Source organism: Channa argus, chromosome 11 (genome assembly GCF_033026475.1).
Source record: "Channa argus isolate prfri chromosome 11, Channa argus male v1.0, whole genome shotgun sequence".
Lineage (NCBI taxonomy): Eukaryota > Metazoa > Chordata > Actinopteri > Anabantiformes > Channidae > Channa > Channa argus.
The window spans coordinates 9,851,205-9,879,124 of record NC_090207.1 but is presented as its reverse complement, the minus strand read 5'-3'; the positions used below and the strand labels follow the sequence as shown (position 1 = coordinate 9,879,124).

At 38.7% G+C, this 27,920-nt stretch overlaps 4 protein-coding genes across 5 annotated transcripts; 1 reads left to right on the top strand and 3 right to left on the bottom strand.

The window, feature by feature from the left end:
- Positions 1–1,495: 1,495 nt before the first annotated feature.
- Positions 1,496–6,154, top strand: znf367 (zinc finger protein 367). Its single transcript, XM_067522603.1, has 5 exons — positions 1,496–2,058; positions 2,883–3,033; positions 3,263–3,382; positions 3,787–3,925; positions 4,030–6,154. The coding sequence occupies exons 1-5, from the start codon at positions 1,780–1,782 to the stop codon at positions 4,286–4,288; spliced, it is 948 nt and encodes a 315-aa protein (XP_067378704.1). The 5' UTR covers positions 1,496–1,779; the 3' UTR covers positions 4,289–6,154.
- slc35d2 (solute carrier family 35 member D2) lies at positions 6,155–10,911 on the bottom strand. 2 transcript variants are annotated; one of them, XM_067522601.1, is made up of 12 exons: positions 10,497–10,910; positions 9,884–9,917; positions 9,723–9,809; positions 9,562–9,629; positions 9,392–9,463; positions 9,119–9,187; positions 8,917–9,019; positions 7,296–7,388; positions 7,146–7,213; positions 6,964–7,042; positions 6,791–6,873; positions 6,155–6,478 (listed from the first exon to the last, which is right to left on the bottom strand). In XM_067522601.1, exons 1-12 carry the CDS (start codon positions 10,622–10,624, stop codon positions 6,349–6,351), a joined length of 1,014 nt encoding a protein of 337 aa, XP_067378702.1. In that variant the 5' UTR covers positions 10,625–10,910; the 3' UTR covers positions 6,155–6,348. The 2 variants fall into 2 exon arrangements, with proteins under 2 accessions (XP_067378702.1, XP_067378703.1); XM_067522602.1 differs by lacking the exon at positions 9,723–9,809 and having other exon boundaries at positions 10,497–10,911.
- Positions 10,912–18,656: 7,745 nt separating this feature from the next.
- avp (arginine vasopressin) lies at positions 18,657–20,380 on the bottom strand. Its single transcript, XM_067521917.1, has 3 exons — positions 20,210–20,380; positions 19,386–19,590; positions 18,657–19,284 (listed from the first exon to the last, which is right to left on the bottom strand). The coding sequence occupies exons 1-3, from the start codon at positions 20,327–20,329 to the stop codon at positions 19,148–19,150; spliced, it is 462 nt and encodes a 153-aa protein (XP_067378018.1). The 5' UTR covers positions 20,330–20,380; the 3' UTR covers positions 18,657–19,147.
- Positions 20,381–21,700: 1,320 nt separating this feature from the next.
- Positions 21,701–27,452, bottom strand: ubox5 (U-box domain containing 5). The gene is made up of 7 exons (XM_067521916.1): positions 27,317–27,452; positions 25,827–25,890; positions 24,964–25,065; positions 23,915–24,669; positions 23,207–23,799; positions 22,927–23,100; positions 21,701–22,816 (listed from the first exon to the last, which is right to left on the bottom strand). Exons 2-7 carry the CDS (start codon positions 25,878–25,880, stop codon positions 22,596–22,598), a joined length of 1,899 nt encoding a protein of 632 aa, XP_067378017.1. The 5' UTR covers positions 25,881–25,890; positions 27,317–27,452; the 3' UTR covers positions 21,701–22,595.
- Positions 27,453–27,920: the final 468 nt, after the last annotated feature.

Genomic DNA, 27,920 nt, shown 5'->3' with positions numbered 1-27,920 from the left:
CTCCTGTGACAGGATGACACATACACAAAAGGAAAGGTAAGAAAGCAGCATTTTCTGTCATGTCATGTTAAAATGTGTGTGCGAGGAGGAGAAAATTGGGCAAAATAGGCAATCTGGTTCCCCAAACTGGGATAGGGAATTAGGGAAACCTGATTTCCCCAGGTAGATTTCTCCCCCTGTATACGCATAACCAGGTTTCTAGTCAACTTTCTCCAACAGCACATCTGCATAACAAAATGCTGCAAGTGATGCAGCGATGCAAATGAAATATCATTACAAAGCTGGCTCATTTTTAAATCAGTCTGCACAAAGTCCAACTGAAGATAAAACTAACTCAGAGTAGCGCATAGAAGTGTACATGAGCTGCTTTCCACTGCTGATTTTCAAAAAAAATTCAGACAATTTATGCTGTTTATCAGCGGTCTCTCTTTCCTCACTTATCATCTCACCCCCTGCACTGTCATTCTGCAGAAACCTGATAACAGCGATAAGGAAATAAATAAAAAAAATCAGAAAGTGATTTCTATCACTACACAGTTAAATCACGAGGCATGTTTAAAATAAGTCTGAGTTGGAAGAGAAATGCAATTACTCATCTGATGCATGCATACATAGATTTCCAGTAACCAGGTTTCTTAATTTCATGTAAAAGTCTGTTCCTCGATGACCTGAGAAAGCTGATTTATCTGAGTAACCTGTTTTTTTTTAAGTCCATGTAAAGGGAGTCGCTGATATTAGTGGAGGCTTTTGGGGTAAATACTTACCGAGTCTGTCCACGTGCCCATGTTCTACTGTGGTTCTATTGTACTTTTATCAAGTTTTCTCATCTGTGGGGACACCTTGTGGTATTTGTTTTTTTATTGTGGGCAGAGGCAAGGAAAGTCCCCCTTCTGCATAATGACTGTTTAGGTGGATTTTACTTGAAACAGTGAATGGTAATAGTTAAAATGCATTTTCCCCCACATTACTCCGATTTTATGCAAGCAAACTTTCAAGTAACGTTTAGTTCATAGTTCTGTTTCTCCCACACAGTACACCCTTTGTTCAAGTACTTCCGCCACAAAGTGATTACCCAACTTTGGCGCCTGTGAGCCACCGTTTCCTTTCCCTTTAAATTGACCAAAAAAATGTAATAACATAAACAGACTCCTTAGCGCGGGAATGAACCATCTGCTCGTCCGCACTGTAAAATTAACCGCCCTTCACTCTGATTGGCTGCGTCATAACCCAACGTACTTTCGCTCGTCTTCATTGGGCACTCTTGATGTCAGCGTGCATAGCTCGGCAAGTGTTTAAATCCCATTGGACGAAAAAGTGTTGACCAATCATTGCATACGTGAAGGATCCCTGTGCGCGTTATTGGCCTTTGGTTTACCAGCGTACTCTATATATCTGCTCCTATTGGCTACTTAGGACACGTGACATTGGATTTTTGCAGGTGATTGGTCTGTCAGCTGCTCAGGCGCGATTTTGCAACGCGGGACGACACTCCTGTGGGCGCACATAGTCAGTTCAGGCGACCCGCTGAGACAAAAAGGTCTCTGTTCTTCATATTCATATCTGACTGTAACGTCTAAGGATACTTTGCAGCAAAGAACGGAAGCGAGATTGCTTTTTTCTTATTCCTCTTTGGAAATGAAGGAACTATTCACGCCAGATTGAAAAGGCGCACCATTTATATGTTTTACCAGTTACATTTGTAATTACTTATTACATTGAGAACTTTTTTCGTTTTGTGCTTGAGTTAACAACTGACGCCGGGATTCTTAAAGACATACCATGGCCGATAACAAGCACCCGCACGTTATTTTTTGCGATGACTCTCCTAAAAGAGTTTTGGTGTCGGTCATCAAGACTACTCCGATCAAACCAAGAAAAACGGATGCCCTTACACCGACAAGCCCCGGCTTTAGCGACTTCATGGTCTACCCGTGGAAATGGGGGGAGAACGCCCACAATGTGACTCTGAGCCCGGGCTCAATGAGCGGGTCGTCGTCCCCCACCGGGACCCAGACAGTCAGAGAAGCAGACACGGCTCCATCACCTGATCAGATCAAGGTAGAATGCTAGATCTAATAGTTATGATACAGCATACTTGAAATGGAATTGAAGTAACGTTAGCATTGCACACAAAGCAGTATTAAAAGGCTTTAATGACTCTTTAATACTTTGAGGCTGCTTAAATCACTGCAAAGTACATCTAATAATAAGTTATATTATATAAAAATGTACATTACTATTTAGAACCTCTCTTAATAACATTAAACCTGAGAAGAGTGAGCACATGCACGCTGATTGACTATTCCAACCTAAGTCGTTGAATATTAATACACTGTAGACATCAGTTACTGTTAATTTGTTTAAAAAAAGGATTACACAGAGCCACGAAATTATGTTTAGACTCTGTTTTAATAATGCAGTTGATAGTCATTTAAAAAAAACGCCCGCGCATTAGGGTGTGCCATAGTGGATTTTAAACCCCACTTACTTCCTGAATCTGGAGCAGCTGCTCATACATGACGTTATAGCGCGCCAAAAATGTAACCGGATGTGAATGAATTATAATGAACAAACGTGCCAGTATGTAACACGTGAGCTCATCCACGGCATGATCAAATATAGTCGACATGATCTTACATATATACTATATCCAATCACTGGCAAAACTAATGTGCACAGAGTAAGTTATTTCTCTACAAGAAGCATAGATGCATGTTAAAATAGTATTTACAGGGTGTGTCCATTTAAATTAAACTACACTAAAAATGAGGGAATTTCTATTAATCAGTCAGATTAGGCTGTGGATCCACTTATAGTCACTATTCTACCAGTAGGAAAATTAGTCTATAGCCATTGAAAAAGCAGTATATTTTTGCTGTCAGGATGGTATTCGCCGAGGACGTCCAAGAGCAGACACTGTCCGGGAGCTGATAAATGAGGGGGAGACATCATCCAGCCGAATCCGCTGTAACATATGCAACCGAGTGTTTCCCAGAGAGAAGTCTTTACAAGCTCATAAGAGGACACACACAGGTGAGAGAAAAAGCATTGTCCTTTTCCACACTACCGTAAACAACAACCAAGCTGATGAACATGCTAAACAACAAGAAGCTTTACTATTATTTTGACTTCCCTATTCTGAATTTGAAGACGTTATTGTGTTTGCAATTACAAATTATGGGTGTGTCATAAGCAGCTGTAATAACTATTAGGGTATTAACAAGATGGTGCTGCTCCTAAACAAATATGTTTTAACTTTCAGGAGAGAGGCCATATCTGTGTGACTACCCAAATTGCGGGAAGGCATTTGTCCAGAGTGGTCAGCTGAAGACACACCAGCGGTTACACACTGGGGAAAAACCTTTTGTTTGCTCTGAGAAAGGTTGGTTTGAAATGCAGACTTTAGAAAAATGTCCAAATACTGTGTTTTAGCAAACAACATCATTTTGTGACTTTTTATTTTATTTATTTTTATTTATTTATTTATTTTTTTTTTTTTTGAGGCACTTCTAGGTACTTTCCAATGTGCCTTAGTTGGTATAACTGACTGGAGCATTTAACTATATTACATAAATTAGGAAAGTACCTGAACAACACAAGCTGGCCAATGTAACTGAATGTGTACTATAAATACACAAGCGCAAAAAAATAAAACTCTGATTCAGGTAGTGAATCATTCTTATTGCAACGCTTCACTGTGTTGTAGTAACAACAAAGGTTCATGCATTACACATTTTGGCTGTTCTGAAAAAAATGTTTAACCGAGAAGTGTGGCTTTTTCTACAGGGTGCGGCAATCGATTCACACATGCTAACCGTCACTGCCCCAAGCATCCTTTCTCACGACTGAAGAGGGAGGAACCAAAGGAGGGCTTGGGGAAGGCCCAGTCTGTGGACAACAAGGCTGTGGCAGAGTGGCTGGCAAAGTAAGAGAATACACTGGAGTGCACATACGGTTCCACTCAACAACACTTGTTTGCTTTCAGTTTGGATTTATACACTGTTTTGTTGGGGTTTTTTGTCCTTGCAGATACTGGCGAACCCGTGAGCAGCGTGCTCCTACTACCACCAAGGTGAAGCCACAGGGCAAGGCAAGAGCAGAGGACCAAGAACAGCAGGATCCAATGGAGTTTCTCCAGTCGGATGAAGAGAATGGCGAAGAAGAAGATATCACAGAAGAAGAGAAGGGGAGCCAGGGAGGAGCTGCCAAACGCCGTCTCCAGGAGCAAAGGGAGCGTCTCCATGGTGCTCTGGCTCTCATCGAGCTGGCCAACAACCTGGCTGCCTGAACATCTACCAACCCACTTCCTGATCCTGGGTTCCCATTGCTCCCCATATTCCCCCTCTCACCTCGCTCTCCTGAATAATGTGCTGTAACTAAAAGTTGTTTGGAAACACAGATCAGAAACTAGTTTAGTTCATTCTATCAACTTGTAAAACCAGAGTACCAGAGAACTAAATTGGCCTTGGATCCATGCACAGCATCATCTACCCCCCCACCCCCCACCTCCCAGCACCAGGAAGGCACAAGTTAAGCACCTTATTCAGCTTTTATTTTATCTTTTTAGGCTGCTATAATTGTAGATTTGACTATATGAAGAATGTGTCTTTCTTTTGCCTTCTAAAGGCAACGAAAGTACCTGTTATGTTAAATTGTGTTGTTTGCACTTTGATGGTAACGAGTTTTTTAAGTATATTATGAGTGTAGAAGAGTGTATGACTGATGTATATATGGATTAAGCTCAGATGGACAGAATGATTCAGGGTGTGGTCAAACATAGGAAATGTTAAGTTGCATTCCGACTGTAATGGCTTCTCACCATTCTCCCTTGTTTCACCTCCTATGTTTTAAGGACAATTTTCACTGCCACTGATGGCAGAAATGGTGGTAGAAATGGACTGAGAAGGGTTCAGATAGTTTTTGCATCACCAATTTAAAAAAAAAAGTCTGAGAAGTGATGAGCAAAGGCGAATGAAATTTGACCAAGAAGTCATTGGAGCTGGGCCAGTCTGACATTTGACATTTTAGATGTAAATGAGAGGTGATGGTTGCAAGCCTAATCCAGACATTTGGTCAAACGCAGGCTTTTCCTAAAACTGCCACTTTTTTCAGCATGAACACATTACAAATCTGCCTGACAAAGCTAGACAATTGCAGGACCAATACATTCGAATAGTTGACTATCATCTGGACACAATTGATTTAATACAGTATTTAAGGGTCCAGGTAGCTGATATTATCTTTATCTCTAAGAAATGTGAATAAAACCAGCTGACTAAATGCTTTCCAACCCTTACAACAGATGCCAGAGACCTTTTACATTAAGAGGTGGCAGACCAGTTATGATCCAGCATGTGGTGCATCTTTAGTTTCAAAATGTAAATATGAGATTTATTTCACCACATATATTTTTTAGGTAAAATTTTGTTCTAAAGTGTGCAAGGGTTGGAACCAAGTAATGTATAAAGGGAAAACACTGACTTATATTATAAATATTTGAAGTCCGTCACAATCTGTTGATTTTGATGAAGCACTTAAATGCACACACCATAAGGTCTTGGGTTAAGCTTGCAATGCACTGAAGTTGATGTTACTAATGTGGCCCGTTGTTTGTTTATTTAATACTAAATGGCTTTTTATTTTTTGTGTCTTTAAAGCAACACTACATCCTTCAACACTGTACATTGCCTCTCATAACTACCTTGCATCTGGTTGTTTTTGGGGAAACCCGCACCTCTCACTATATGTGATGTGTGAATCTTTTTGTAAGTACAAATTACCCTCATGGATTTAAAGTGAAACTGGAAGCAAGTTAAATGTTGATACCAAGTGATTTAATGTACCCAATTATAGTATATTTTCAATCATTTGTAACCCCTGATTTAAAAAAAAAATGATTATGGCATTTAATATATACACAGTGTTTGTTAGACTATTGAGTGTGCACAATTTACAAAGAGCTTTTTGAAGTTGAGTTTTAGTTTCAGTGTTTCCCCTCTGCTAACAAGTTTTCAACAGTTTTCACATTTGTGACACGTATAGAGTGATCCCGCTTGCTTGGTAGACATTTTATTACACGTGTTCTCTGACAGGCTGTCCATGCTGTTATCTAATTGTTGGTCTTCAATAAACATTCACTGAACCTGACCCAGAATTTATGTGGCCTTCATGTCAATTTATTCATTCATGATTTAGTAGTGGAAATCATATGGATAGCACCAGTAATGTATCCAGGGAAATCAAGTCATTGATTTAAAATAAATATAAAAATTAAAGTGGAAGCAGCATAATGCTCCAATATGAAGCTGAGCAGTGCCACCAAGTGGTCAAAAGTAAAACTTTGGCCATTTATTTGAGAGAGTATTTCTTGATTGAATCTTGTATAATGTGAATCTTCAGCTCTGGTGCTCCTTCTGTGTTACTTCCAGATGATTTGTTGTTAAAGGTGAGATATGAGTAAACTAGTCCTCCTGTCATGCTGGAGAATAAAGGTAAAAGAAATGAAAGAATTGATTAGCACCTAAGCACTAGCAACAGAGTGACTATTCATGTGTGCACCAAGACAATAACTGTTAGTTCATGTCATTGTAGACATTTGTTTTGTACAGATTGGAAGTGAAATCTCTTAAATAACAAAACGTGTACATACATTAGAAGAAATGTTACATATGTAACATTTTCAGCTGTAGATGGGTTCATAACTTTCAAGTAGTCAGTCAAAAAATTTTTAAAAATAATCCAATATGTAATTTAAAAAATATATATGTAAATAGTGGAAAAGAATGCTTACCAAATACTGAGACCTATGAAGTTGGTCCAGGAGAACAGGTAGTCTCCACCCACAAAGATGCCAACATAAGCTACTGCAATATTCTGAAGAAAAGTTTTATTGTTACACAAGTTTGACAAAGACATGTACTAGTTTCAAGCCCAAGAATACAATTCTTATGTCTGTATTCTTACCTTTATTGCCCCCACTACTGTTGTAGTTAGTGCTGAGTTATAATAGCTGCACAGGACTATGGAATACATCAACACAAACCTGATAAAACACAACTGACTCTTAATAAACTGGGTAGCTTGATACAGTTGCCACAAAGTTGTGACAGTAACCCAAGGTGTTGAACAGAATTACAGTTACATACCCCATGAAGCAGGACATAAGAAAACAAAAAATGAATGTGGCTTTAACCCAGTCCTCAAATCTGACAGCCTGTGGATCAGAACATAGAAGAAGGTCAGATAGGAAAAGCTTTCATGTTTGGGCACCACTAGATTATAATAAGTGAGTGTACCTCGTTTAAATCTCCAGTAAATGCGCTTGCCAAGATAGTGGGGACGATGATGAATAGTGCATTATAAAATAAGACACCATACTTTCCAAGGCCCTAAACAAAAAGATGACAAAATTATATGTAATGTGAGCAAATCACAGTCACATACAGGGGCAAGAAAAAAAAAAATGACACTATTTGAAATTTCCTAGTTTTCTGCATAAATGGGTAATGAAATGTAATCCGATCTTTATCAAAGTCACCAATATCAACAAACACCATTTCTAAATGTCTGATGAAAATATAAAGATGTGATCTTCAATATCATTACTGAGCATTCCCATTATACGTACACAGTGATAGTTGAAAACGGAAATGGCAACAGTGTTTTTATAACTAGCTCTGATTGGACTTTGTGGCCAAAGCCCTGACACTATCCTGTAGGGTACCATGATAAACTTGAGAATTCATTTTTTCCGTCCACAAGGACAAGTCATCCAGGTCCAGAGGCAGCAAAGCAGCCCCAAATTACGACGCTTGCTCCACTGTATTCCCTTGTCGTTTTCATGGTGGTATGCAGTTGTCTTTTCATGCCATACATAGTGCTGTGTTCTTCCCAGACATACCATTTTACATTTGTTTCATCTGGCCGCAAATAATTTTTCCCATAGTTGTGGAGTGTCAAGGTGGTTTTGTCAAAAAGGTGTTTAGTGTCATATCATGGAAACCATGCTAGTTCAGTAACTAACTCCCATAAACTCTTCAACACCTCACTGTTGCATTGTTTCTTTGGAGTGACATTGTCTGTCCACCCACTTCTTTAGAGAGTAGGTACACAACCAAATTGTTTCTATTTAAAGACAATGTGTCTAATTGTGGACATATCAATATCTATGACATTACTCCAACCCATTGACTAACCCATTAATGACATCAGAGACCTAGTGTTACCCTAATTTTTTCCGCCATCGCTTTGTTAGTTTAATGGGTTCAGTAAAGACACACACACAAAAAAAAAAAAAATCATAACTGTTTCCCCCCTGTTCTCCTTGTTTTCTTTGCTGCTGCTGTCACTTGTCCAAGGCCATTTCTGATCAGGCTTCTTCCGACTGAATGTTCAAGTTGCCATCTTGATTAATCTGCTAGATGCTTCATCGGTTCAAGAAAAACTTATCGTCAGGTTTTGACCATTTTCTTTGTCTTCCAGTTCTATTTTTGGAGGAGGTCACACTGAGTACTCATCACTTGAGCGGAAAGAAGCTTTTTAAATTTTCAGTGCTGTGAGCATATTTCCTACATTTTTTAGCTGTACTGTATTGCTGCTCTGTCTACAACTGTATACAAGTGAGATGTAATCCTGGTGCGTTCAGGATCCAGTTTACTGAAAGAGTGGCTGAGAAAACCAAACCATTGCTTCAGAAAGCTTAATTAAAAAATCTAATCTAACTTTCTCAGAACATTTTGGTACTATTGTATAACATACACTATATAATGTTTCTCAGCAAAAAAGCAAAAATTATTCAATACAATGTAGGGCTGAGAAAAGCTCAACTTTTAAAGCTCTTAACCAAATGTGTCCAGACATTAAACTACTAGTAAAATCCAGAAAAACAGTTTGGATTTGTGTGCAGGGAAGTGTCACCTCAGTGCCAACTTTCTTCTTGGTGTACACGTTGCTGGTGGCAGTGAAGGCATCATTGAGCAAGATGAATATGTACCCCTCCATGTCAAAGGCCAAGTCAGAACTAGAGGAGAGGAAAATATGAAGGCAATAGTTCAGTTCTTACTGTATGCAATCAATAAACAACTACAAATCAGTGTTTTTACTTGAAAACCCCCCATACCTAGCAGCAACCATGGCACCAAGGACTATGGCCGCAACACTGTACACAAGCTGTTTTGAAAATGATTTTCTGAAAAGAAAAAAGTAGTAAGAATGATAACTAAATCTCAAAGAATAAAATAAGGACAGGAAATGAGTTTCGTTTTAATAAATCTGCCTTCTCCCTCTCCCCTACGATCTTATTTCAGTTTACTGATAAACTTATGAGGTGGGATCAACTGTAGTATTTGACAAGTTTCAAAGGTTTAACAATAAAATATTAAGTCCTTCTTACCTTAATATATATACTTCCAAAATCATTGTCATCAGTATGGTGAATTTCCGTAATACTGTAAACATGGGTAAACTGTAAAAGACACATTTTAGGGATGACAACATGTATAAGCACTAGGAAACTTAAAGATCACAACCTGCTAAATCATATAATGGCCAAACATTTTAAACCTGAGTTTTTTGGTGCTTGCCAGTCCTGTTACATGGTTTCCCACATACAGCAATGGCAGAGGGAAAATCTGGCAAGAAAACAGAGGCACGTTTTGGACAATAACGCAATTAAATCAAAGTAAGTGATGATAATGAAATGAATAGATTTTGAAAATGCTTACTTTTAAAAGAATACTTTTGTCAAAATCTTGAAACTGCACTGCTTTGCTCTTTTTTGCAGCATAAAGGACAACAAGAGTGGCAAACATCTGAAAGAACCAAAGTGGCCATGTGCAAACAGAAACATAGGAGGGAAAGAAATATCCACAGCTGGGCAACTTACCTGGCCAATTCCCAGGCACATGTAGGAGGGAAACCTGCAAAGCAAACACATAAAAGAATAGGTTAATGGTTTAACAGTGTTTTGTAACAGCGGAAGATGTTTTAATTGTATTCCAGTCACTTTAACTACAAATTCACTAGATCCTTAAATGAAGTTGAGCATTTTTTTAAAACGTAAAATACATGTCAGAAACTTATGTTTTTACTCTTAAGCTCACTTTTAACTTAAGTCATCGTTTTCCTCACTGTAAAAGAGAAGAATGCCTAATGTAGAGTGACGAATACAAAAAAAGAAGAAGCTTTTTTGCTTATTCTGCTGAAAGTATAATGGTTTCATCACTTCAACAGCCATTCAGGAAATTCTGACAGCTCTGTTAAATATGAATGGACGCGTGACAGTGACAGACTGCAAAACAAACAAACAAACAAACAAACAAAACAAAACAAAAAAGATCTGTATTTCCTCTCCGCTCTTTACACCTATAGACAACCGTAGCATTTTTGCATTGGTGATCGCTTCAGTAAATTCCAAGTTACGTGAAGTATCAGCCGATCAGCTGGGGGCAGCTTTCTCACTATGGGTGAAAGCGAAACAGAGCAGAAACTGGACCTACCTGAAACTGGTCAGCACGGTTTTATTCACCACCGTAATGAGAAACGAGCTGCCGGCGTAAAATAGAGCAGAGAGGAGCTTCAGCAGCCCGGAGTCCTCAGTGGCGTCCTGACAGGCTTTGGCGGGCATCGTCGGACACTATTAGGACGTTTTACTTTAAAAAGCAGCGCGTAGCTCGGAGTGCTACCTGCTTCCTGTCGACCGCACAGGAAAAAAGGGGGCGGGGGCGGGGGCGGGGGGCTGTCCTCACTCCGGGTCCTGGAGTACAGTGCTTCAGTGTTCCTGCCAAGAAGAGCACATTAATAAAGAAATAAACTAACAATGTGGCTTCATTCAGCATTACTTCTTAGAAAGACAATCCACAATCATATGATTTCGAAATAAAGCACATTTGGCGACATTTCATTGGTGGAGGATTGTTTCTGGAGTACAAAGCTGTGCAAACACTATTACAAGTAAAAGATCCTCAGTCCACATTGTACACAGGGATGTTGGTCGATTAAGTCATCATGTGGTTTCAAAGTAAGAGTACTTGCTTTAGAAGATGGCTCTAAGGGTCCGTTTAAAGAAATCAGCATTAGTATGTGTCTGAAATGTTAATGAGGTTCAGGTGGCGCTAGGTGCACAGCTAAACTACAGCCATTCCACTGCTGCTGGCAGGGAGGGGTGTAACGCTCAGAGTCGCATTGGATCTGACATCTACAAATAATGTCTGGTTGGAGTTTTGGTTGAATTTTAAAACAAAGTCAAGTTTCTACAGAACTGAGTTTTAGATTACGGTTGCAGACATGTGTGGCTTTTATTACATTTATTTAGCAAGTCAAACTTATGTGTTCCTATCACATTGTGTTCTCGAGTCAGTGACATAACAACAACCTCAAACACGGTATGTAAATATACAGTATGCAGCTCTGTGGCCCAGTATATTTGCATGCGTTGGCTCACATTTTATCCAGGCACTCTGCCTTTCTTTGTTAAAGATAAAAAAAGGGAATTAACTGCATTACAACTGCTGTATCACTGTATTTTTTTATTTCTTAATTAGATATTTGAATAATTTAGTGACATTGTACAGCAGGCTCTGTTCACCTTTGGATGATGTTCTGTTAACACACAGAGTCAAACGTGCAGGCAAAAAAAAAACATTATAAACCCATAAACACAGATTTATGTTTTTGCTGCACCCAAACAGCTTTTTTAAAATGTATTTTGCAAGGTTTTAATTTGCTGTGTGGAAAAAAGTCCTAATGCTACTGAGATGTTGCATAAGTTAAAAATATTTTGTTAAGGAAACACTTTGCTCTGGAAGGTTGACTATTTTACATGACCTTTATTCATTAATTAATAGAGCTTAATATCTGATTGTATGTTGATAATTGTAGATCTTTGCTGGATTCAAGTTTTGAACAAAAAAACCTTCAGGATTTTTCAGATAATTACAAAGTGAAACTCCGTAAGAAGGAAGTTTTGAAATCACAGTGTGGTTCAGATTTGCATGGATTCTCTTATAGCTTTGCCAAGTACATTACTAGACCATTAATGATTATTATTCCACCTAAATCAGACGCGAGGAACCTGCAGGAGAGAAGTTTACATTAAATGTCGGGGAAAAGCCCTGACGTTGTCTTAACACACCCATTTCCAGCTGCTGTGTTTTCAATAGAGGGCGCCATTGTATCAGGCTTGTGTGAAAGAACACACTTCAAACAGATCTGCAGGTAACAACGAGCACAGTTTGTCCCTGTGCGTTACTGTTTCAGCGGGGGAAGTCTGCTCCTTTATATTCTACAGGAGCTACAGTACCACGGTTTTCCTCACTTTTTACACATTTTAACTTCAACTACTATTAGTATCAGTATTTGCACGTTGCCCTTGGAGGCAGTGAACCAAAGCCAAACTCTTTTGTCAGTTTGAGCGCAAATGAGTCTGAGATTGGAGAATTATGAGCACAGATTAAGTTGTCAGGAGTTCAGCAGTGCACATTTGTGACATGTTTTTTGTATGTTACGGTATCATTTGCTGTGGCCCCATCTGACACTGTTAGATAGATAGATAGATCAGCAAGAGTGTAATAAAATACAGCACATTAAACAAAAAAACAAACAAATAAATAAATAATTTTTTGTGCTGTATTTTATTACACTCTTGCTGATGTTATGGAGGCTGTTTTGAAATACATTCTGATTGTGGAAATTCAAACCACCGGTATGTGGTGTAAGAAGCTGGCATCTCTTTACATTGAGAATATTTCTACCACCCGCCACTGGACAAACCTGCTCTGACTTGAGTCGATTCAGTGAACATGCAAAAGCATTTGTGTGTTTAAGAGCCAGAGAAATTCAAAACGCAGAAAACAGTCATTGCTGGAGGTGCATTATTAATTTTGACAGGATGAGTTTTCCAGAACAACGTGATGCCTGAGGCCTTAAACTGATTAGTAGCTTGATGCTTGTGACTTTCAGTACAAAAGTGAATCAGAGCATTACTGTTCACAAAGTTTATTTTGGCATGTTATCAACATATATTTTGCCTGACTGTCACAATTGCACTTTGGATTTTCAAGAATTATCCATCCATCTAATATGTACACCAGTCCCACTACATGTAGCCAAACCCAGCTTTCATTTGGCGAGAGGCAGGGTACGCCATAGACGGGGTACTAGTCTATCACAGGTTGATAAAATATCACAAAATCCAAAAATCACTAGATAATGAGTGTACTGCCTGTGGCTATTCTCGGGCAGTTTGGCAATACTGAAAGTGCTACTTAGGCAACTGGAGCTGCCTGAGGTACCTCATATGTTCCGCCCATCATCTGAAATGCTGAAGAACAACTGAAGAAACATTTTGGTTGAGAAGAGTACCGACTTGGAAAATTAATGGTCCAATTGCCGCTGAGCAGCATCATTGATGAGTTTTACTGTTTAACTGTAAGTGGTAGCAAGAACTGTTGAATTGTGGAAAGCATCATTTGCTGCATGAAGATGAATGCCAGACGTGGCCAGCTCCCAGTCCAAAACACCAATTTTTGTGGTTTATGCCTACATTTGTGTAAAAGGCCTAGTTTTTTCTAAAGGTACAGCGCACAAACGGTTGAATTTAAAGCAACAGAAAAGCTATTTTTGGGACCACAACCCGATAATTATATTTGATACATCATTTCATACAATGTTAGAAAACAAACACTCAATATGCTTTTTTTTAAACACTTTATGAAAGTAGTTGAAAGTAATAATAATAGATCAGCGTTAGTTTAAAATTACTGTGAATTTACAGTGTGACGTTTACAACTTTAAAAGACTGAAAGACTGACAACAGAAAGTGACATGTTAATTGTTTTAATGAATTTGCGTACAATTTTTACATAAAGAGATACATATAAACATGTTTCAAAACAAATTTAAAAATTCTCAATAAAAGACATTCTAGTAAACATGATTATCTTCCTCGCCTCTTTTTCTCTGCTCACTTGAAATGTGTGTGTAATAATTGTGTGTGGAAAAACCATGAAGCGTTCCAAAAGGTTTTCCAGCCTTTCCTTTGTGTAACAACTTGCCTCTGTGGGATTAGTGATGAGAAATGAGGAAGTGAGGTCAGGGCTTTGAGCTTCAGAGGACAAGACCCAACAAAGACAGTTCAGGTCCATTTTACTTTCATTTTTTTCTGAAGCTCTGAAATGACATTTCCAGTGTTTAGTTATGGTATTTTTAAAGGCCCCACATTGTTATCAAAGTTTACATAAAACATTTATTACTAAATCCATTAAGAAATTTGTAACATAAGGTTCAACATGCGGTGTGTTGCCCTGTGATGATCATGATAATGTTATCACTTTTGGTTGGTGGTTTCTGATTGTTAGTACTGACAGAGTCCCTAATATCTACATGTCTAAATAAATGGAGTGAAATAAAAAACTGAAAAATGTGTTTCGCTCTGAAATGTGAAATAAAAACACGGAGAAGTATAAAATGGAAATACTTGAGTCAACCTTTACATTTTAAGAAAATGTACTTAGTTGCTTTCCACCACCGTAAAAAGAGTGTACAACATCATATACAGACACATTTCATGAGACCTTCTCATTTCACAAACTTCTTTAGGTTCATTTGTTGTCCCCTCCTTTGCAGTGTAGAATTGGGATGAAGACATAGTGGCCTCTTCACATTCTTCATGTACAGTCTGTGGACCCACAACAAAAGAGAATTGTTTCAGTTGTTGATAACAAATGAAATCCAAATATATTATAAGTGACAGCAAATTTATGGCTCGTTGTTCAGTTTAACCACTTACAATAGTGCATCGATTTCACAGGCACCTGTGCTCTTCTGGGGGACAATTTTGTATACTTTCTTCAACATATCTTTAGGGATTTCTTTTAATTTCCTTGTTCTCATGCAGCAGACCGGAATTCCAGCTGCAAGATGAGATTAAGATGAGAAGGTTGAAAGAAATGAATACAAATGTTACTGACAGTCAAATCATGTTTTGAAATTTGGTTTATTTCGAAGTGAATGAACAGTACTGAGAGTTTGTATTGTGCAGTAGTGACTGCAGGTTGGCAGAATTTGCATCAGTTAAAAGCTGGCAAACTGAAACTAATTTGAAAAGCAGGTGGACAAAAAAGAATGAATACTTAACTGGCTATATACCAATATTCACATTCTCTCTTTCTCCAAAACATGCACCTGCGTCAACACTTTTATTTACAATTTTATAACATCACCTTTGCTTAAATGTGTGTATTGATGAGTTGTGAGGGTCTTACCTTCAGTTATAGTGATGGCCAAAGCACACAGACAGACAATCACAAATGCAACTTTGAGATCCATGACTGCAGAGCAAATGACTGAGGAAAATTAGTCCTTGTTGCTTAAATAAGGGCAAGAACCACACACACACAAACACACAAACTTTTGCACCCACCCACCTTCACCCATACAAAGACAAGTGTGTGCACCATGTGCTCGAGCACAACCAGCATCTTTTTGAATGCACCATGCTACTGAAAACATACAAACTTAAAGTCAAAATGAATTGAAACCAAAGAACAAGAGGTATTTATAAAGACTAATGTTACTTTTTATGTCTTTGATAAACTTGGTTTTGGATGAGTGTTACAGGTAAACTCTACATAGACAAGCTCTGACAGGTTTAAAAACCTCTTCTTTGACAAAGTTTTTTTTTTTTTAGACTGATGGATACTCAGTCAGAGCTCTGCAAATGCAACCACCAGGATATAGGTCTCAATCTTTATTTTAATTAATTTTTGTTTCCTTATGGTAATTTCCAGCATCCAAAAAAAAAAAATTGTCTTTACATTCATGTACAAACATGCAGGCAGGTTATACTCGTACCTGTGATTTACAACACCATAAACATATGTGCCTACGGGCCAACATTAATCATGCCCCTTCTTTATTGCAGTAACTGTGAAAAACTAAGACATGTGGTCATGGTTTTTTGTTTTTTTTTTTTTTTGCCAGGTGGCTTTTACAACCACCGGGCATAGGCTGTAATCTGAATATCAAATGGTAGATTGAGTTTAACAAACAAATAATATATGCCATGTTTCATATAAAAATCACAGGACAAATAAGTATGCATGGCCAGACTTGTATGTGTCCAATCCTACATTCCTCAAATATTTGTAGGACAAAAAACTACTGGTATTGATTTATATCAGGAATCCATTCAGGTGATGTGTGTGGATGCAGGCCAGAATGTTATTTTGACCTAATGGTGTGAAATCCATGGCTCAGCAGTTGAAACATTTTTCATTGTCTGTTTGGGTGTGACTTAAAAAATCTTGACACATGTTGTGCAATTAAACTTACGTGCAAACAAAACAACACAGTTAATTGAATGGAAAAATCGAACTGTTCCCCGAGGCATTTTTACGGTAGCACGAATGGCAAAGTGACAGTTTGTGTGTTTGCTTAAATCTGGGAAAGTCATGTAGCTGTGAAAACCAACATGTGAAATCGTTGTCTGTGTTATGTTTGTGTTGTCCGCTCCTGCCACACTGCACCCTTAACCCTCACTAAGCCCACGACTTCACTTGACACTGAACACCAACTTTAGGATCATTCTGGAAGTGGTGTACAGTATAGTGAACAAAGTATTTCCATTTTTTTAATTCAAACATGCGGTATGGAAATTTAAAAGGACACCTTCCCTGATTTTGACCTTGCTTCTTTTGGTTCTATTTTGAGTAGTACATGTGCATAAATGCCATTAAACATCCCTCCTACTTCCCTATGTTAAAATATCTCATTCGACTTCTAGCTGACAAATGCCTCCAAATGACATCAGATGAAGGAATATTCAGATTCAGATCACGTTATCTTGTCAATCTTACTATGGCATTTGTAATTATGGTCAACCTCCTTTTCCAGAGCTCCCCCAGATGACCAACTGAACTCCTAACGATAAAAAAAACTAACTTTTTCGGCTAGAAGGAGAGAAATATTTTAATACAGGGAAGTCAGAGCGAGGTTTAAAAGCATTAATGGATATTTACAACCTACACTAAAGCCACAGTGAGTAAGTTGAAAATTGTTGAAGAGTATGATTCAGCTCAGTATAATGACCTAAGCCTCACAGATGTACATGTACAGTCCATGATTCAGCTCATCTTCTGTACTGACACTTCTTGTTACAGAAATGACAGAGCCCCCAGAGCGGTCTTGAGAAAATCTGTCCTGCAAATCACAATCACAGTCTTTTTTACTTTTTGACAGGGTAACACTATAGGCTTAATCCCTTCTAAAGCCCTAAAGTTGCATACTTTCCCTCAGGTCTCTGTCAGCAGTGCAGGTTGAGAATGACTGTCATGCAGATAGACCAACAAGACAAACATTTGCACAGATTGTTGTTATTTCTGCAAGTATTCAGCTATAATCCAAAGAACTGGAATACATTTACTTTTCCATGCAACAAGCAGAGTCTGCTGTAAAATCATTTATGAACTACATAGATAATTACCAATAAGCCACAACATTAATACCACTTGGGTGTTTCAATTTGAAAATATTACATTTTTTACATGTTATGAATTAATAAATGCTGATGTACCTACAGTGACCTTTGACCCCCATTTCTTAATGACTGTACATGTTTTACTACAATTACCATGATCAGTACTGTTTTTTCTTATCGGAGTACTTTTACTCTTGTACTTGATTTAAATTGTGGACGATTTGCTTGGTATTTTTACTTGGGTTAAAGATTTTAAGGGGTACAAGTACTGGTGAATATTTTTAGGCCAATACCTGTGTGACTTTAAGATAAATCTTTACCTTATGTGTGGTAATTTGTCAAATCACATACCTGCTGCAACAGGTTAACCATTTCACAATGTGTAAATTGATGAATTTTTACAGGATAGGGAAACCGAAAATGCATCCGTCAAACTAGAACAAATTTGTTTGTATATGCCCAACAATATTGAATCCCTCAAAACAGGTACGGTAACTGTCAGAATATGGGAGGTCCCACATCCTGTTCCAGCTGGATCTGAAAGACACTGCTGACAACCTGCCATCTGCTCTGGCAGGAACATCAGCTTTCAATCATCACACACAGAGCAATATCATGATTAGAATGAACTTTCTTTCATCTACGCACATTAGGCGTGTTGATACACAACAGTGAAAGTTGTGTTCTTGAAGACAATCAATGAAAGGGCTGCACAGACTCCAGTGCTTGCCAGTATATGTACTTGGTGCAACAACATGTGCATGTGCTGGATTAGTGAACAACTGATTTCCATCAAACATCTTTTAATCAACATTTAAACATCCAATCTTTAAAAAGTCCAGCGTTTGTTGTCTCTTGTTGACCTGCTATTGGTCTCAGTATTGACACAAAATCTTAATGGGTACCCACGCAAAACTTGTTTCCTTTCAAAATAGGTGAAAGAAGTTTAAGTGAGAAAGTTCACGTGGTCGAAACTGATTTAACTACAACAGAATCATTTCTCAGAAGTAGTTATTGCGGTTGGGTAACGGTGCATTCCTTTCAATCTCGATCACTTTCTTGGCGACTGACACAAAGGAGAAGGAGATAAACAAGTTTTTGTTAGCATACAAAATGTGTAAGGTGTATAAAGGTAAAGGTGTAATTATTTTAAGACTGGGAATAATGAGGACAGACAACAGAAGGCTTTTGGCAGTGATCCATTCTGTATTATTTCTTCCATTTTCAATATACAGTATTTCTACTACAGCAAGCAGTAACTGGTCAAGCATTTCCATTCACCTGTTAACCTTAACCATCAATCTCCAACTTATTTACAGAGTTTTCTGCTATAACTCACACATTGTTGAACTGGAGCTCTGAGGTGTCATAACCCCTTATACAGAATATAAGTTTGTTTACAGTATGTACATTTCTATGGAGGGATCCAACATGCAATCTACTCTCTTCAAACCCGTGAGTATGACTCACCGACCCAAAGATTTCAATAGAAGAAGCCAATCAGTAAACAAGTTGAAGATAGTTCTCTGTCTATGACGTCCTTATAGGTACAGAAGTAGCACAGCAGCAGGGGTTAAGAGACAATGATGACTGGCTTGGCGTTTCCGTGGTTTGGATCTCAGGGCATATAGAGGATTCGCCCTGAGGAGAAGAGGGACCTCTACAGACGTGGTATCAGTACTCAGCCTGTCCTCTGGATGCCACATGCAGCAGGCGGAGCAGCAGCTCTGCAGGCGAGCTCCCTACAGAACCGTGGGCTGAATCTGAGGCCTCGGACTCCCCCAGGCAGTCAGAGTCTACTGTACAACTCTCTGAGAAGAAGGAAAGAAAGGGATTCACAACGTAGCTGCTGTCTAGTTCATACTATACCAGACTTAATATGACACAGAGACACAATCTGACGACACAGTACCTGAGTTACAGCAGAGTCCTGAAGCGGCACAGCGTCCTCCCTCAGATCCACATGGTCTCCCTCCTGCCTGGCAGGGGGTGAGCAGGTAGTTCTCCTCCACACAGTGAGCTGTTTCTGGGGAGCCCAGCAGGCAGCCGAAGCTCTCCCCGCAGCAGATACTGGGGCCAAAGCAGCGGCCCCTTTCTCCAGGACCACATGACATGCACTGAAGGTGAATTTGATACGGGTGTTAAAGGCATTATCCCGTATTAGACTCACTTTTGACTGCAGAAATCTTCTGTCAGGATGCTTTCCCTCTCTCCCCGGCCATTCAAACAACATCAGTATCGTAAACAGTGTGGAAACACTGATTCTTAAAAACTGGAAAACATACAGTTGAATGATTTGCACATTGATCTTAATTCAGTAACCTGAATATGTTTGTCACATTTTTGTGTTTGTAAACTTGTGTCTATTCCAGAAATAACATGTTAAGTTTCTTTCTCTTTTAAGGACAGCTGCTTGACATGCTGTTAAGTTTCCCCATTCTAGTTTATTTTTGCCTTATCTTATGGGAGCTTCTTTACACATCTAAACCCACTAAAGTTTTGATGGAAAATTTGATCTTTTAAAATTCTCTTGATCTCTAAAATTCTTTTACATTCAGTTTCCCACATTTTTTCAATTTCAATCATATTATAGCCTACTGTTTTGTTTTTTTTTTAGCTAAGCAAATAAATTATCCCCAAATGCAACTTGGGAAAATTCAATGCAAAACTTCCAAAGTAATACAAAACAACTATAAAACGGGAAAGATGGGATCCCACAAGGATGCTGGTCCTCACCTGTCGGATTCCAGTCTCTGACAGCGCTCGCTTCCCCCCTCGGGGACAGTTCTGGATGTAACAGGCGGAGGAGAGGGCGATAAGTCCTAGGACGCACAGGAGGGCCAAGGAGTGAGACATCTTTGCTGGTTTTGGATGTCCTCCGCCTGGGTGGACGTCTGACTGACGTGCTGCTCGATTGCTCACTTATAAGCAGATGGACATGACCACACAAATCACACCCGTTTCTGACGTCAGCCTGCTCTCCACGTGCACGCGCGCTAGAAGGACACCTGCGTGCGCGCCAAAGGTTGCAGCAGATGTGACTCTGCATCAAATTTGTGCCATTTAACAAATGTACACACACACACACACACACACACACACACACACAAACAGCTGCGACAGACGAAGATGCCTGTTTTTGGAACAACTTTTAGGAATAATTTCAGCGTGGGAGGCAACAGGGCACGCGCTAAAAATGGCACAATGCGGACAACTAATTGGAGTTTGTGGACAACTAATTCAATTTACTGCAATAAACGCACGCATACATTAATGTGACTGAGTTAATATGTACAGTCCCAAAGTTCGACTGTGCCCAGTCAAAACACCTCTTACTTTTGTCACGTGTAGAATTTAGTACTGGCTTTCTAGGTGACACAAATTATCCCAGTGACGTAATGTTAAACTATTAAACAGCACAACACCATTAGCATATAAAATAAACAAACAGATTATTATTCTATCCAGTGTCTTGTTTCATGCCTTGCAATGTTCTTCCCCTATTAACTGTTGTGATGCTGATTAACAAGTAAATGATAGATGAAAAAAGTGAGCATAAGAGACCAGTAGGTTAAGGTGTGAAGTTCTTTAATTACCATCACAGCATTCAAAGCTGGATGCTTAATAAATACTAAATTGATGTCTTAATATGTATAACTGTACTCCTGAGCATTATAAAAGAAATCATTTAACAATATTTTCTACAATAATTTCTTATAAAAAATAGAAACACTACCTGATTCTGAACATATAATATCACAAATAGTGGAATACCATGCATTTTAGGATGCATTCACATTTATGACAACCATAAAGGGAAAGCACAGTTATTGTCAGCTTTTACAAAGCCAACAAAGGTTCGGACAAAGGAAGCATAGGCCTAGTTAAATTGACTGGTTGAGACCATTTTAAAAAATCAGTCAATCTAAGTTTTATCTTCCACTTGTAGCTGAAACAATGATGTTTCTATTTAACATGCGGAACAAATGATTCCAGTCTTTGCTCCAACTGAGCGGATACAGGATCATGACCTTGTTTAAGCTTAATGTTGTCAGGGAAACCAACATATAAATTATGCTGTTTGTGATTGAAAAGCTCACAAATACAGTTTTCCCCACTTTGGTCAGTTTAACCCTTTTGTGCATGCAATAATGTTCTCATTCAAGGTAATTATGATGAAGTGTTAAAAAAAAGGGAATTAATAAGTGCACAACGGCGCTTTGGAAGTCTGCATGAACATTTTTATTTTGTAACACTGCACCTTTTAGTGCCATCTGATAAAGACTTGCCATTGCAGGATTTCTTACAGTTTAATATTATTTCCACACACACACACAAAAAAAGTTAATACAGAGGTCAAGAGTTCCTTGTTACATTTTGTGCCTCCATATATCTTATATAAGCAACAAAACCTATAGGAGTGTAGAAAATGTAAGCTGGTAGATAGAGTGAAAAAAGTGAAAGGGCATCCGAGAAGGACAAAACTGACATCAGTTCTCTCAGTAATTCTTTCCAATCTTTTCTTTGTGTATCCTTAAGACATCCACACATCCAGAGTCTGCACAAAGGCTGCAGAACCAAGGCTGCAACTACACTTCAGAACTCAATGAAAGGACGAAGGAGAGAGTGGGTGGAACGGAACAGAACAGAACATTTATTTATTTATTACATTCATTTAACTAAGATTTTTGAAAAGGTCTTTGCTTTCAGTGATGTTCTTTCTTGAGATATGAACAATAACTATAAACAGAGGCTTGTATTTTTATACACATTATGATGATTCCTGAACCTCAGGATCTGAATAGGAGCAGTGTGACATCGTGTGTCGAAAAATGGTTTAAAAAATATAATTCACTGCTTGACTCGAAAGATTAATAATATGTTGGAATAAGACAAAAATACAGCAATATTACAGAATAATACATAAAATAGGAAAGGAAGGATAAATAATTCAATGGAAATATTTAAGACAAATCAATACATACACTTTGAGCTTGACGTGGTCATGATGCTAAAACTTACATTTGCAGCAAAATGTTGACTGCAGTCTCCACCTTGGGAACAACCGTCTTTTTTTTACCTTCTAATTTAAAGGTGTACATTTGCCTATTAAAGCCACCTATCAGTAATGCACACGTACGATATCAGGCCGTGGGGTGGGGCTGTGGCAGGTGGGACACAGGATTAGATTGGACGTTGATGTGGTGACAGAGTTTTGTGGCTGTGACTCCCTACGCAAGCAGGCATGGCAGAGCAAGTGATCGCAGGTTAGACGATAGATGGATGACGTAGATGTGGAGTAAACGGAGACTGAACGAGAACACGCAGCACATGTCTTCTCTCCTGGCAAGCAAAAGTGAAGAAAAATTGAACAGTCAATGGATTTATAAACATTTAAAGTTACACACAAGCAATACTAAACAATTTGGTATGTGTTAATAAAACTTACTAACCTGACATGCTTGCAGTCTGACAGTGCTGTGTTTTATCCAGTGGTTTAGAATTAGAAGTATGCCTGCTCTGCTTAGACAAGTTTGAGGTGAAGGTGGGTCGCCCCTGCAGGGCAGAGAAAAGGGCCTCATCCAGGCTGGCAGAGAGACGCTGCTCATGGGAGCTGCAGCTGGAAACTAAATAAGTATTACGAAGGATGAAATGTTGAAAACAGCAAAGTCAGCAGGGAAAAAACACGGCATAAATATTTTAGGATCAAAGTACAGAACATTGTATACCCACAGGTATCATTTCTCGGCCTTTTTGTTGGAGGTAGTTGTGCCTTTTCAGGTGTCAACACCATTGCTGATTCCTTGAAAACCCCGCTTAAATTTCGTTTCCCCCGTCTATCAGCCTCTAATTCGTTATCTTTATTGAAGGCCCGGGGGTTAGATTTGTTGTTTTCATTATCTGCCAAATGTTCAGATCCAGTATGTTCTATCTGCGTAGTCCTGATTGTGTTTCCGGTGGCAGCATTATACTCAACAGCTAAGTTCTGGGACATTCCATCTATCTTGGAGGTTATAAGTCTCGAAGCCTGTGGATTCTCTCCTTTCCCTTGTCTCCCCAACATGCCGTCCCTCCTCACTCCCGCTTTCTGCAGGAGGAAGTGGTCTATACGACTTTTCAGCTGAGGGTTAGGAAGAGGTTGGGATGTTGAAGTGAATGGGACACCAGTGAAGGGGTCCCCTGGGGGTCGACCCCAAGTGGCTTCCCTCTTCTGGTACTCCTCCAGTGTGCTGCTGTCCACTGATACACCACTTGGCAGCAGTATTGGCAGCGCCATTACCTCCTGAGTTATTGGGTCAAGGAAGTCTTCTGGGATGGAAAGATTGCTGGGGTCAGACAAACATACAGCAGAAAATTTGTATATTTATTGTTATTAAAAGAACTGTTTGACCTACGCATTACGTAGATTAAAAAGAAAGACAACTTCAGAAACAAATCTACCTTGGAGTTGTTACTGTTTGCAGCATTTGTTTGGTTTGTCCCACAGAGGGGGCAAAAGACACAGGCTGGGTAAACTGTCTTTCACTGGCCTCGTGGACTCTTTTAATCCTCTCCATTTCTTCTGGAGGGCAGCAGCGTGCAGGCTGCCCCCAAACAGCCAAAGTCTTGAGGCCCAAGGCAGATGCTGCACCACCACATGGCAAGGACACACGAAGTTGTGTCACAGCACCTAGAGAGAGCAGGCCGCGGCTCCACAGCTCTTCTTGCCGACAGTTTGCAGGTTGTGGCGGGGGTGGAGAGAGAAACGGGGTCCGTGGTCTAAAATTGGAACGTGCGAAAGAGACTTGGGTTTCCTCCCTGAGCTCGCAACGACCTACGAGTTTAAACTGGGACCCAGAATGACAAGAGTCAGTGTTTGTATCATAACTGAATACATGGCCCCTTTGTTTAGCCTCTCTTGGAGATTTTTCACCGCACTGTTGTGCCTGATGGCTCCTTTTGTGGCCACTACTCTGGCGGGATTTCTTATAATGGTCTTGTGGATTTTCTCCGTTCTGTTCATTCTGGTCCTTTACCTGCACCTGCTTTTGTTTGTTTTGTTGAAACTGACTTTCACCAAAATTCTGCAAAGGTAGTGCATCAGAGCTGGTACTGATCTCTAGTCGCTTGCAGGCCTGTCCTCGGTCCATACCCCAGGGCCACAGCTCCACATCCACTCGGCATAGCTCCACCTGGAAGCCAAACTTCAAGGTTACCTGAGAGGAAAGAAAGTATAACATAAAGAGGTAAATATACTGTTAAAATTGATAGAGCCCCTCAAGCATTTGACATGTGTTCACAACTTCTATGCCATAAATTTGCATTGCAAGATGAGACTGAGCATAGCCACCTCTGTGAAAAGGGATAAATGTGAACCTTACTTCAGCCAACTACACTAAGCATTTTCTTCACACATTTGGTGTTAAAGAATGTTTTTTCTACAGACACACAACAAGACTCAAAGTAGAAATGATTTAAAAAATAGGGAAACAAGGACGGCGTTATCTTACCTGTACAGGTGGACGCATAAAGTACTCAAGCTTGAAGCCCCGCCTCTGGAGAGCAGGATCAGCTGAAACAAGGTTTGTGACATCATAGCCATCCGCACACAGCTACAGTTAAAAAAATAAAAGCTATTTAAATTCTTTATTATTTTGTGATCACAATGAAGAAAATAATTATAAAAAGATTTTATAAGAAGATTTTCGAGTTTAATAAATGGCAAACCCCATTTTATCATCCACAACAAACAGATTCCTACGGATGTTAAAGAAAGACTAAACGTATTTGTTCATTTTTAGCATGTTGCTAATATTTCACAAAATTGTTAATAATTTTCTTTTCTTCTTGGAAATGTAGGTCAGCACATGTGGGAGGACCATGGCTACACAGGCGACATGAAATGGGAATAAGAAAATATAACTAAAAAACTACTTTCACCCCATGTGAGGAGAAAAGAGTCATAATAACATTACAAAATACCAATTACAAAAAAACAAGGTCAGCTGTGATTCAGCTTCCCACACAATACTGTCCATCTGTGTCTTTATTTTCACATCTTTGTCCTCCACCTCAAACCTGTGCTATTTAATGTCTATCACACACACATGGATTCCTTCTGTTCGTCTCGACACACACAGAACCTATTCTTTAATTTTTTAAAGGGGGAAAAAACTGAAGGATACACTTATATTAGACTACTGTAATTTAGAAATTTGGGGTTTAAGTTTAACGTGTTGCTACCACTAGTCTACCAAATGGTTGCAGCAGATTTGTACTACAAAAGTAGTAGAACTGAGGGGATAACATTGCACATATTAAATAAAAAGGCTGCAAAAGGAAGATTTGTATGATATATGAAAATGTGGTGCACCTTGTTGCAATGAACTGTTGTACAAAAGTGCGGCAGACAGAGGTTCAAAACCATATTCACCAACCTGCAAAGACATAAGGAGATTTTAGAGCATGCATAATCTTGCATTTAAAGAATGTTATATTTGTTACAAAAAAAAATCTACATATAATGAGCATAGAACAACAATATAGAAAAAAGTTAAGAACATAAATTACCCACTGCTAATGCAACATGAACCTTTTAAATTCCTTTTTAAGCTATTACAGTAATTTAAATTAGGAACTTGACCTGAAACTACTGTTAGGGCAGTTTACTCAACACCCAGTTTTGGTTTGTTCTACAATGACTTATGACTCATTGTTGGGAAGAAAATTGTAAGGGAGTCAATCATTAAAAAGAAAATTACTGCACATTGAATTTGTCATAGCTGATGTGTCGGTGCATTGCCTTCCACCAAGCTGTAAATAACTAATTAAATATGAGTGTTCGAGCGTGTCTAAATGTTACTGTCAGTAACTTAGAGGTCAAGGCAGAGGTCAAGTGTTAAACACTGGACCGCATTCAAGTGCTCCAAAACATTGTCCTGCATTATTAGAAAATAATCAAATTTTTGTTGTGTTTACACATATTAGTTTACAAGACCTTTGGCCTAATGACAAAATGACCTTCAGAGTGACTCACCTCTCATTAAATATTTTCAATAGTGACTGAGAGAACAGGGAAGGATCCCACATTAATGTTGTATAAAGCTATGTAGAAAAAGGATTTTCAATAATCTTTGACTTTGCAACAGTACTGTAGAATTCAACAAGAAAATCTTTAATTTAACAAAACTATCTATTAAAAAAAGAAACAAGAGGTGAAGGTGGGATGTGAGAAATGAGCCAATGTTCATTAGATTAGATAGTCGGGTGCAATTGTGTGCATTTCCCCTTTGTCAGATATAAAAGTTCATTTTCAATTCATGAATTAAGAGGGATCCAAACATTTTGCAATAACATTACTTTGATTATTTTAACATAACTCAAATGTTTTACACCTGAGCATGAGCATTTGTATTAGCTAAATATATTATTATTATTATATTATTATTATTATTGTTTTTAGGTTTAGGACTAAGTTTGCATCCCCTTAACGTTCCGTGCCATTACAATGCAAAGGGATGCAAGCTAAAAAAGATATACAGACATTTACATGATTTCGTACCTAACGTTAGCTACTGTGGAGTTACATTTAACAAATGAACTTACTGACGTTGGTGTGTTTATTTATGTATTAATTTATGTATTGAACTATTCTTGGGTCTCATATACACGTTATGGGAGAAAACACTTAATCGTAACTTAACGTTAGCCGCGTAAATAAACTGTAACGGAATGAAGGCGTCTCTGACAGTACAGGCTACAATTAGCCATCATATGATGTCTGGCCATTGCAGTTGCTAGCGCTGAGCTAGACTGACAACGACAACAGTCGCTTAGTAAATTAAAGGAGCGGACAAAGCTTACTTCTCTTGGCCGCTGACAAATTTTGCGTTTCATCTGTTGCCCCTCTGACTAGCCTTCGATGGTAGGTAGCTAGCTGTTAGCCTGCTATAATAACTAGCTACGCCAGTACAACTAAGGAAACCGAGAAGGGACATAAGTCTCCCCCCCTCCCCGTTTTTAATATCTGTGTCCAAAGGAAGCAACAGGTGCTTAATAACTCTAGAGGATTCATTTTATTAGTTTATTTATTGCTTTCAATTGACCATCTACATTTTTATCCATCTTTGAATGTAATTTGTCAACCTTTACAAAGGGCAGCTTGCAATATCTCAAACATAACCCAGCAGGATATATACATAATTTTATATGAAAGGCGTTATGAAGAACTCTTTATATTGTACAGTTAGTAAATACAGTTCAGCTGTACTGAACACACGCATAATCAGCTTCTAAAACAATTATCAATTAAACAATTAACTACAATATGTTGTAGTTAAAATATCTGTCTAAACCAACTATATATTAAAATGCAATGCTTGTAAATTGATTAGTACTAATAATTAAACAACACTGCATACAATGATGTATTAACTGACCTGTCTTAGTTTTTAATCCTTATTGTGGT